Genomic DNA, 12,040 nt, shown 5'->3' on the forward strand with positions numbered 1-12,040 from the left:
ACGTTTATAGCAATCATAAAAACTTACGTGTATACGACGTACGATGGAAGTGGCGTCGCTTTAAATCTATTTTATTGCCTCGCGGCCTTTTTCAGCCGCGGTTTCACCGCGAAGCGTTAAATCGAATGAGCCAAATCGTTTAAACACTCGGCTGCCAATTTAATTTATTATGATTCGAATCGATTTAAAGAACTGAAGATAGAATGGTACCTTCTTTCGCAACGCACAATGTATTGTTATGTCGATCCGTCACCGGAAACGAGCAAGGAATTTTCATCTTATCCAGCCTCATATTTATTTTTTTGACAAATGAGATATCATTAGAGAAGTATAGTTATTATCGAGATGTATCTAGGTGATTTAAATAGGTGTACACGTCAGGTATAAAAGAGGATAAAAAATACAATACATTGCAAGTATTAGGAGGCATTCAATAAGTTTATGAAGGTTTCAGTTATGACTAAATTATGACTAAAGAGACAAAAAATTTCCGATTAATTTCAGGATAAGTTCAAATTGACTTTTGACACAAAATTGATAATTTTATTCCGAACTTTTTACTAACAATAAGTCTAATCTTTCACGCGACGACATTTTATCGTATCGGCAAAAGGAAGAAATAAATATAGATCTAGATGAAATATGAATATTTCATAAAAATATCCGCTTTATTCTTTCAATTATTCGTGTCCCGTTCGATATATACGATACAGTTATTGGTAGTAACAGATGTAACTAGGACCGTATTTACCTTTGGCGAACATTTCTTGAAACTTTCAGCTGTAAGTAAGTATGGCCCTAGATGTAACGACAGCGAAACGACAACGCTTGTATAATAATAAGTACCAAGTAATAATAATCAGTCACGGATCTGTATATATTTTCGATGATCTAATGTTTCAAAGAAAGGTTTTTATATATGTATAACTACCCTGTATAAGTATATAAAATAAAATAAAATTATTTAAGAAAATAATATGTTTTAATATAAATCTTGGAAAAAAGAAAATAAAAACACATTACAGCTTAGGAAACGATACATGTATCCGCCGAGGATTTTTTGGCCCTAATACTTAAATTTAGCTGACCGATAGATCTGCCACTGAATATTATCAATGGTACCGTTAACTCTAGTATTATAATATCTCGTGTAATATATCGCGAGAGGACATATATTGTTAGATAAGTTTATTGCACCGTTCAATTCGGTCCTTGTCTAAACGTAAGATTACGAAGTACGATACAAAAGTACCCGCGTCATCGGCAAAATGAGATTCTTACCGAGGTAATCAAGCGTGCGTTATGGGAAAGAAGAGAATGGAAATGTTTCTCTAAATGCCTACGGAAAAATGACTACAAGAGGCGCGTCGAAAAAAAGCACGCGTACTTATCGTCTGCTCGCGTTCTCATGTTGGAGCCGTATCATGAAACATTAAGTGATTAAGAGAGAGAGAGAGAGAAAGAGAGAGAAAGATGAACAGTCATCTATTTTAAAATATCTCATTAAAGAGGAAAAAAAAAAAAGATAAAAGGAAGAAGTGTCTCACTAACGTTTCGGATTGAATGGCAACGAAAGCGGAAGAGGATCGAGAAATCGGCGATCCAATGAAATAGATAACTTTATCCAGTTGCTACGCGACGCATTGACGTAGTGATTCGCGAATACAAACCAGTATTTTTTTTCCGAGGAATATAAAATAAGTCTGAAGATAGAAAAGTTGCTAAAGTCGCACTCTCATTAATTTCTCTTTTCATCACGCTTTTATATAAACCCCCACTTCAATCCGTAGAGTGTGGCCTCGAAGATTCGCAGGCGTGTTGGTCACGTGTCGCGATCTATCACAATTTATCTCCATCATTTTCAGTCGTACTCGCGAGAAGATTCCGTACTGTGGAAGAGATTATGCCTTTCCTCCTCAGTAGACGGAACCTTTGAGGTTCTAACCGCCCTCACTTTACTGAAATCCCGGTTGATTCCGTTACCACCGGAAATACTGAAAAATATATTGACATATTAAACTTCATAGTCCTCAAGATGAAAGAATGAAATAAAGCTGTGTCAACTGTTCGTAAAGATTATTCAAAATCTATGCAAAATATTATCCTTTAAATATATAAGTATAAATATGTATTAATTTGATATATTTTGTTTTAAATATTATGAATATTATTATTATTGGATAAGAAATTTAATATTTAAAAATAATAAAACAATGGAAATGTAAGAGAAATTATTTAAATTAGGAGTAATATAGAAAGGAAAGAATTTTTTTAACATTTGTGGCAAATTAATTTAAGATACATACACGACGTCAACCTTGTCGTCCTCGTCCGGCTCTACTTCGTCACTCGGCACCGTGAAGTATGGATTCGCGGATGCTGGGCGAAATTTATAACCTGTCAGGACGAAGAATGCGTAGGTCGCCATTTCTCGGAACGTTTCGTCCAGCCATTGATAATCAAAGCGTACGGTGATCTATAAGTGCGAGAGCAGTTTACATCAAAATATCAATTTTGCGAATAATCGATATATAAATCGCTATAAATCATAAAACGCAACACACACCTTGAGTATGTACATTATAATTCGAGTGAAGTATATATAGAAAACTATCATAATGTAAAAATGCTTGAACAGCATGAGCTTTCGCAAGTTCATGGCCGCCTTATCGCTCGTGCGGGCAGCCTCTTCTAAATGCCTGATGCTCCACACTACCGGAAATAGAATTGCTCCGCAACAGACCAAATCAACAAGTATAAACATGTCCCGCGAAGTCTCGCGGCGCAAATTACCTACGTCGCTTTCCTCGATTATTATTTCAGCCACATTTGCCAATACCTAGAGAAGAAACGAGCTTCTATTAGGCCATTACGTCTTTAAAGCCATCATATATTATGTAATTGCTTTACCAAACATTTTTAAATTAAAAAAAAAAAAAATATTTGAAAGATGACAAATTATATATTAGTAAAGAAAACTGATATTTTTACCTGCAACGGTATGACCAGCATAAAGAGTTTCTTTTCCTTGTCTGTGAGAATGTGCTTTATAAAGTTCCATCCCGTGCCGATAAGTACAATAGTAATGAAGAGAACGGCTCCTTTCAAAAGATGAGTAATGTAGTATAAAATCGCCCACGCCTCTACGTGTTCACCCTTGGTCTGGATGAAGTGGTAATTTATACCGTGGAATAACAATGAGAAAGACTTCAGGTACACCAGGACCGCCATTAAATAGTGGATTTTGAATACAGAATGCCTGTATCGCAAAAGTAGCATTAATTCTCTGTTCCGCGCTAATGTATCATCATTACATTTATAATGCTGTTTCCCTTACTTGCTTTTGTTAAGAATAAACACCCAGAAGCAGCCTGATAAGAAGAAAAGCAGTGCCATCGTAAAGTACAAAGCCGGCAAAGGCATCTCGCCGGCGCTGAGGAAGTTGTCGTTATTAATCTCCGCTATTTCCACCTACGAGAGAAATATTTCTTGCAATGACAAACAATCGCGCCTCTAATCTCCTAATCATACCCAGATAATCTTACCGTGAAATCCATAAGCAGCGGTTCCATATTATTTTCATAATTCTGACAGTTGTGAAAATAGAGATTGTACAGACCCTCCTCTTCCTCGCTCGCCACATACATGACGAAGCTCGTGTTGTACGATCTTTCGCCCTTCGACGTTGTCTCCATCGTCATCGGCAATCTCAGATGAGAACATGCGTTGCTCTCTGACCCAAGTCTCGGGGCATCGCTGAACACGACGGATTTCTCGATCGCTGCATAAAAACATTTTTATCTGATGAACTTATGAAAAAGTAAGGGTTCCTTTATGATCTTATTTCATTATCATTAAATTGTTCGTGGATGTGTTGTTTTCCTCAACGACACAATAAAGGTGGATTAAGGCAAGATATAGATGACGATGGAGATGTGTACTCAGCGTAAAAGATAGTTACCTAACGGAACCTTCACAAAAATACCTGAGTTTCGCGTTATTTATAAAATCGGGGACGAGTCGCGTTAATTATAGCGTCTCTCATCTGCGGCGATGCTTCGATCGACGTTGTCGCTTCGAGACCGGTATGCTGTCGCTCATCGATTATCGTTAAAATCTTCTGCGTGAATAATGCGTCTCGATCGTTATAGATTCATCCATCGCACGAATTCTTCGAATCGCATTTACAGCAGTTTATGACATTTCGTCTTCAAACATCTTTATGCGTGATATATGATGTATGATTTATGATAAATAGTTACATTGATATGGTAATCTAACTATTACAAATTTCCCTTTTTTATTACGCATGACATTCGTTATTATTGTTACCTGTTCTCTTCACGTTGAGACATCTTTTTCGTTAAGAAAATAATAATTGACATTATAATGAAATTGTGTCAGGATAATAAATTACGCGTGACAATTTATATGTTTGCATTGCGAAGGATCATAAGCCAAATCTCCAGTTTACACCTGTTCTATCCGTTGCAGTCGAATTACATCTCTAATATTAGGCCGTGAGGAAGTGTCGAAAATATCTGGCGTATGCTGTGATGGTTTATTTTCGATATACCGCATGTATCGCTGATAACATTTACCAGATGTCGTTTTTAACTCCTATGCGAAATTTCATTACTCTATTCATAGCGAACAGCAACGTATTAGATTGAAAATTTTCGAAGCGGACCATGTCTAGAGTAATTCTGACTGAGTTGCGCAATTCGCGGAGACTAAGTCAAATATCTTTCGCTCTATCTCATCACATCTTCTCGCATAATTACCACGTCTTTAAGCATATGCCAAATGTTGCAACTGCCGCTCGCAATTTATTACATTGTGCAACGTTATATAAAATTAAATAGAAACGCTGGTCGCATTACATATACCAATCAGATCGTAAAAATCGATGAAGCGTGAGACACGTGATTGATTGAATATTTGTTATGCGTATATATCTCTCGCCTCTACGTGTATGAAATGAAAATAACTTTGCACATAATTTAACATCATACGCGACGACTCACCATGCGATGCGTTTCGTTTTCTCCGTGGGAAGAGCGGTATCGCTGAATCTCGCCGACAGCGAGCTCCTCTTTGTTCGATACATCAGCACTGTGCTGGAGTCTCTATAAATATGTGCCGCTCGTACATTGCGACTGCAGTTTACTTGCATCCTGCAACGATTTACGAATTATTCCTCGTTACAAATGGAGATTAACTCTTCATCCGGGATAATCTAACGCTGGCGATTGCGTCGCGTCACTTACGTTAAATTCTTCAAGTCCATGGTAAAATATATAATGGAACTGTCGTCCTTCTGCTCCGTCCTGAGGGTCGAAACATTTTGCAGCAGACATCCATCCAGATGATTGTGCACGTAGGGATTGATAGCGTCGATGAGCGTTCGACCCAAGCTGAAGCCGAACTGTAATCAAAATAGAAATGTCATTTTGTAACAATATAAAAATGATTGTTTATTTCCGCAAAAAGATATATAAATTAATTTTTATATTATATAAATTATATATAAATTAATTTTTCTTTCTTTTCGTCTAGAACGAATAATGAAACATGTGTGTTATAAATTGTTTAAATGAATGCTTTCAAAGATAAGGTAACGATATACACGAGGAAGTTTCATATGCCAGTTTATATTCTATGTTGCAAGTGTTGTATGTGTGAACAAGTCATTCACGAGTCTAACAAGTCGATGATATACATACATACCAAGCATCCTGGACGCTTATTTATAAACGCGGGATCTCGGCGGGACTATCAAAGTACGGAAGACGCAGAAACAGGTGTCTGTCGGCAAAGCGACGTATATGCGCTGTTTTGTAATCAGAGCTTAATATGCTTAATAGAGAGATCTTCTATCAGATTGAAATTTTTATCTTCTTTTACGTTGTAATTAAATTTACAGTTTATAATAAAAATATGTGAATTATAGAAATTACAGAGAGAATGTGTTGCAAAATTCTTATATGACTCTGGCATAATAGTAGTGCATTATTTTACTTCAAAAAATTCTCTGAGAAAAAACAGATACATCAAGATTAACTTTATCTTCCACTTCACATAATATTGCTCGTAACTCCAAAAAAAATTTTTTTTTTTTTTAAGCAAAGATCGATTTCAAATTTTTCAAAAAGCTTTAAATAATTTAAAAATGCATTTATTGCAACTCACCACAGCCTTGTTAGCACTTTCCGGCGTCAATTTTTTGTCTACGTCTGCTGGCTCGAACTTGAAATTCGTGAGGTTTACGGTTAAGATGCCACCCTTGTAGAAACCGAATGTGCTCAGAGTGATGTAATGCCTTCTGTCTTTCTGAAATACGAACGATACTTTGAGCGGAAACAAAAATGCATCGGCCAAAGAGCGGCAAAGGGAACAAAGTGCAGCGTGGATTAAAGTACCGTTGCTCCGATAAAAGCATAGACAGACTTACAGATCGCACGCGTCTCGAAAATTCTTGGATTTTATTTATTTCTTTGATTTTATTTGATTTGATTTTTTTTTTTTTATCAGCAATTGCCAGCACGAATATTCGAAGAATATTCGAATATTGTTATAATTATTCAGACATATCTAATTGTGGCTAATTATATAAATGTAAGGAATCGATAAAGGAATTTTCAATAATTTTCTCTTTCAAAATGACGTACAGTAGCATATGACATATGACATGCTCGGCGATTATCGCGCATGACGCCCGATGACAATGCCACGGGCGATTTCCTACGATATTATTTTTTTGCCGAGAAATTCTTGCGCGTACGATCGCAATGTAACGATACGCACAATGCACTATTGTAGGCGTCCTTCGCCTTTCATTTCTCACAGGATTATTCCGTTATGCGACACAAAATAATCTCCGATCCGTCGAGACGATTCAACGAAAACGCAGACGCTTGGAGGTTCTCTTTTCCTGAATCGCAATTAGATACGCGATAATAATAATAATAATGATAAATGTGTCGTGCAAAAAGAATCGCATTTCCAGCGCAACCAACCCGTATATCCAGTTTGTGAATCCTCGCACTAGCCACGGCCACCATCAGCAGAAGCGACAGACATACACACGTCAGCGTGACAACGTTCGACCGCATCTTTTCGGCTCTCTTCTTGGCACCGCCGCTAATTGTCTTCTCCAGCTGTAGGCTGTATCACCGCTCTCGTGTCTCGTGTGTCACATCACAGGGAATCGGCGCGCGTCGCGTCTAGAACACTCGACCCTCGCTCGTCGATAACCGAGCAGGGACTGGAGAGCGTTCCCGAAATGCTGGGAACGTCGGAATTGAAGCAGACTGACGTGACACGTGACACATGACAGCGCCTGTGAAAAGGAGGAACGTGCGAACGCGAGCCATTAGCGAACCCGACACTCGACCGGGCATTGTCGTGTTGTCAAGCATGTGTTGTCGGCATGACAGAATCGTCCTAAAAAAAGGAGAAAAAGCAGCAAACGTCGAGGGGAGCTTCGTTGGCTCGGTTCCATCAGGATCGAGAATGTTCGACTCGTGTCTCTCGATTAATATGATCGTCGACAGTTACAATTCGTTTCCATTGTGTGCTGGTAAGTATCCGAGCTCGTCTGGCGTCCTCAGGGCCGAGATACGATTCTCAACGGCCCGCGACTTCGTACGTGTTTGCATCTTCTAATCGGAGACAGAAATATAGAGTCGCGTTTTCAAAAGAGAAGGAAGAGACGATAAAGTATGAGACCTGTGAAAAATAGCAGATTTAGGCGTAGTTTCTATTTTATATGAAAATTTATTTGAAATTTAAAAAGGCAAGCAAATGATCGATAAAATTTTCAAGATAGAATTTTTTCACTGATAATAAATTATTACATAAAAGATACCCAAATGATTTTTAGAGAGTGATGTTGAAGATTAGAATAATTCGAAAACTTGTGTTTTAGTTTTTATATCGTTCAGCTGAAAAACGTTTATTGCTCTGTTCCGGTTTATCTAATGCGACTATATATTCGTTTCTCTCACTGACGTCTCAATTTTCAAGCCTTTTCGCTAAGATTTACATTAATTATTCGCAATAAGTAAACGGATATATGAAATAAATTCTTGGATAAAAGAAATTCTCGAATGCATGTTTCGATTTGCAGAACACAGACGAACGGAGTAAAGTGTATGTCATTGTAACTTGAGGGTTATGTCATTAATAAATTAATTTCTTTTGTGCAGGAAGTCTTTCAGATTCGATATTATGGAAAAGCAACTCGAGGCTCTGAATATCGATGATTCCCTTGAGTCGGAACAGGAATCACCGCGTAGAATAATCAGGACGTTTAGTTTTCCATCTAGCCAAATCCATTTTATCAAGGCTTCCGAAGAATTAAATTTACCCAAGCTGGACAGGCATTACAGCGAGCAAATAATATATCCGAGCATTTACCCAAGGTATTATATGTATATTCTTTGATTAAAATTATTACGAATTTAATATTGCATGATATGCAAAAATTTAATATCTCTTAATCAATCTATAAATCATATCTCTAAAACATATCTATTAACCAAATTTGATTTGCTAGTCTTTTAATAGTCTTTAAATTATTAAATTCTTATAATTATAATTTCTAAATAAAAATACTTTTATAATTAAAACATTTCTTATGCAGATCATAATAATTGATTAAGATAGAAAAGCAAAAAATTTATTAATATTAATAGTAATATATTTATTTATTAGCATCGACAATAAAATTTATAAATATTTTTAAGAGTAAAAAACTTAGTGCTTTTATTTAATCTAACAAGACGATTAGAGAATTGAAAAATTATCAGAAAAAGATAAGATATCAAATGGCATTAATCAAGTATCTTGTTATTCTTAAAATCAGGAGACCGGTAATATTATCGGAGATGCAGGCACGCATAAAAAAAGCAGAGTATATCTTTTATGACAATAACAAAGTTCTGGAACATTTCTGGCCTCCAAGGATCGATAAAACACCATCTGTCCCCACACCCATGCCTTTGGACGATCAAGTGGAATATATGGAAGTAGAGAAATATCCAGATTCACCAAAATCTATCCATGATACTATATCGTCCACATCCGCACCTACGGAAACGGTCGATCGAACGGAAGCTATGGAAGTAGAAAAACTTATGGATACTATGAATCCTGCAGAATGCATGGACTTATCAAAAACAATCTCTATAGAATCATTATCGTTCGCTGTAATCGCACAACCACACACGACAATGTTGAAATCTGTTTACAATTTAGAATCCCAACCTTCGGAAACGAACGAAGATACAAAACCGATTCCTACAAGGCGAAAACTCTGGAAGACTCAAAACAATCCAGATTACATAAAGGAAAACATTGAGGATGAACAGAAACAGAGTAACTATCAAGATATGAAAGAAAAAATTTGTCCGAAAAATGCTTCAAAGTGTTCGAAAGTTAAACAAGCACTTCGTGTATCTTTTATAGCAATTTTGTTATTTGTACTTCTATTTTTCGTATCCTTGCAAGATGATCAGAACGATAAGCACAGTAATACTTTTGTGACTGCCGTTGTAGAATTGAAGAAACAGATTTTCGGTCAAGATCGAGCCGTAGAAGTCTTGACTGAGTATCTTCCGCAAGATTCACCTTTCTTAAAAATAATAGCTCTTGTCGGTGGTACTGGTGTCGGTAAATCATACACGGCGGAAATTATAAGGAAGAACTTTTATGAAAGAAGTAGTAATCGTTTCTTTAACTCGCGCGCAAACTTATTTGTATTGGAAAATTTGAGAGAAGAACATTTGTTGGACACTATAAAATTTGTAAAAACGCACCAAGAGACATACGGCCATCGATATGGTACAATATTAGCTATTTTTAATGTCGAGCAAATGAATGACAATTCGACGCGCAGTATAGATTTGAACAAAAGTATAAACACAATAAGAAATACTTTTGCTGACGCGAATCTCGATATCAAAATTATTCCCTACGAACCCTTGAGCGAGGATGCTTTAGAAAAATGCATTATAAACACAGCAAAAAATATCAGGCTAACACTTTCTCGAGATCAGATCGCTCTTATTAAACAACAATTGATAGAAAATAATACCGGTTGCAAAGGAGCCTATGGCAAAATTCAAGTGATTGGTAGACAATAAAAGGATTATATGTGATTATTTCTGAGGTGACAAGACTTATAAAATTATTATTTAGTGACTGATATAACAACATTCAATAAAATAATTATAATAAATAACAATATTTTTTTTCTGTTTACACTTTTCACTGTAATATATTGTAATAATCTTAAGAAAGGTAATTCCCCTATTGAAACACTATTTTTCAAGCTTTATAAATATGTCGAATTGCATTTTTATGTTGCTTAATTAAATCGTCAGTCCATTAAAAACTCAACTTGCACATGATTTATAATCATAATTCATTGGTTTGAATACATGAAATTTTTGTATGCATTGTGTCCAGATTGTATTAAGAATGATTGATAATTTTTGTAAAAGACGATGTGTGATGTATTGTTTAGTATGCATCCGGCGAAATGTATAACGCATTGCACAATTAAATAAACTTAAATTGATTAGGATTCCCTGACATACGTAAATATAATATCTTAAATATTTTTGTTAAAAAGTTGATTTTGCTAAGTTTTATTCTGTAATCACATTTTAATTTAAAACGATTTATAAACAAGTGTCCAAAGTTATTGCATATGTATAAATCTCCATAATGATACATAATGCTCAAACGTTACATTTTTTTAGTAGCTATGTTGTGACAATATAATTAATAATTATATACAAGTGTCTTTGTTCTTTGTAAGACCAAATTTTTAGTACACATGCATCGGTCATCCAATTGACGCCTTTGTGCATATATATATATATGTATGTCAAATTTAAGCTCTATACAATTTTATGCGACAAATATGTGAATTGAGACAACTCTATCAAAGATATTGATAGCTCAGTGATACTACTGTGTATAGTTATATTGTGACATTATTACAGCGATCGTTTTTATGCAAAATCGCTTGTGAAAAAATGTTTTGTATTTTTTTATTAATTATAAAAACTATAAACTTTTGTTTTTTAAGAGACATGTTTCTTCGAATATATATTATAGTTATATTATATAGTTAATGTTATAAATTAAAAAGTATGTTGAGATAAGATTAATATAAATTAAGAAAAATCTGTGTGTGAAATTTTGAAATAATAGAAAATAAACTATAAATTCAATAAATTTAATATAATCGGAATAAATAGATAAAAGAAGAGGCATATAAAGTAAGAAAAATCTGAATGTATGAAATCTTTTGAAACAACAGAAAATAAACTATATCAAACCAGTAAATTGAATATAATCTGAATAGATACAAAAAAAGCGTGCGCCTTAGTGCCTTATGAATATATTAATTATTACAAATATTCATGTTTTAGATTATGAATCCTTTTAAGAAGCGTTGAGCGTATTGAGTTTGTTAGTATTTTTTAATACTATATGTTGCTCAATCTTTTTTATTTTTTATTTATATGTATTTGTAATAAGAATTAATATATGTATATAATAAGAAACTAGATTATATATAGACAAAAATTAGATTATGATTGCCACTTTATATTTGTATTTTTTATATATTTACAAATAAATGACTATGTGTGTGTGAAACAAGTACTTTAAATAAAAATTTGCGCGTAAAATAAAAGTAATTGAATCAGCATTAAAAATACGTCTCATTAAGAGTCCTTTGTTCTCGTGATCAGTATCGAAACGAAAAATGAGACTGTCTCGAAACATTGGAAACATCGAAATCAAATATGACAATGTTGTGTAAGAAAAGAACGAATAAATTTGATCGAGCCTATCATATCAAGCTTGTCAACACGCAATTGTCAACACAATAGAATTGCTCTAAAAATAAAAGAAAATAGCAAACATATGAAGAATTTTTATTTAGTTCTATTTTACTCGAGGACACTGTTCTTTTTTGAACTTCTTTGAGTGTGATTTTTGATATAATTATGTTTAGTAG

General features: G+C 34.7%; 2 protein-coding genes across 2 annotated transcripts; one reads left to right on the forward strand and one right to left on the reverse strand.

Annotated features, from left to right (window-relative positions):
- Positions 1-649: 649 nt before the first annotated feature.
- On the reverse strand, positions 650-7,577 carry LOC126849885 (protein GPR107). Its single transcript, XM_050592232.1, is given in 11 exon segments — positions 650-1,994; positions 2,307-2,476; positions 2,567-2,839; positions 2,992-3,259; positions 3,338-3,471; positions 3,546-3,781; positions 5,028-5,062; positions 5,064-5,177; positions 5,271-5,428; positions 6,193-6,333; positions 7,020-7,577. Coding segments are annotated over 11 exon segments (1,758 nt in total). The 5' UTR covers positions 7,116-7,577; the 3' UTR covers positions 650-1,861.
- Positions 7,578-7,589: 12 nt separating this feature from the next.
- LOC126849889 (uncharacterized) lies at positions 7,590-11,945 on the forward strand. The gene is made up of 3 exons (XM_050592242.1): positions 7,590-7,722; positions 8,211-8,426; positions 8,870-11,945. Exons 2-3 carry the CDS (start codon positions 8,233-8,235, stop codon positions 10,146-10,148), a joined length of 1,473 nt encoding a protein of 490 aa, XP_050448199.1. The 5' UTR covers positions 7,590-7,722; positions 8,211-8,232; the 3' UTR covers positions 10,149-11,945.
- The last annotated feature ends 95 nt before the right edge of the window (positions 11,946-12,040 follow it).

The sequence above is a fragment of the Cataglyphis hispanica genome, chromosome 5, assembly GCF_021464435.1.
Source record: "Cataglyphis hispanica isolate Lineage 1 chromosome 5, ULB_Chis1_1.0, whole genome shotgun sequence".
In the NCBI taxonomy this organism is placed as follows: Eukaryota; Metazoa; Arthropoda; class Insecta; order Hymenoptera; family Formicidae; genus Cataglyphis; species Cataglyphis hispanica.

Coding starts and splice junctions, on each gene's coding strand:
- LOC126849889 (XM_050592242.1), top strand. CDS start 8,233: ATGGAAAAGCAACTCGAGGCTCTGAATATCGATGATTCCCTTGAGTCG. Junction 8,427..8,869: donor TATCCGAGCATTTACCCAAG/GTATTATATGTA, acceptor TCTTAAAATCAG/GAGACCGGTAATATTATCGG.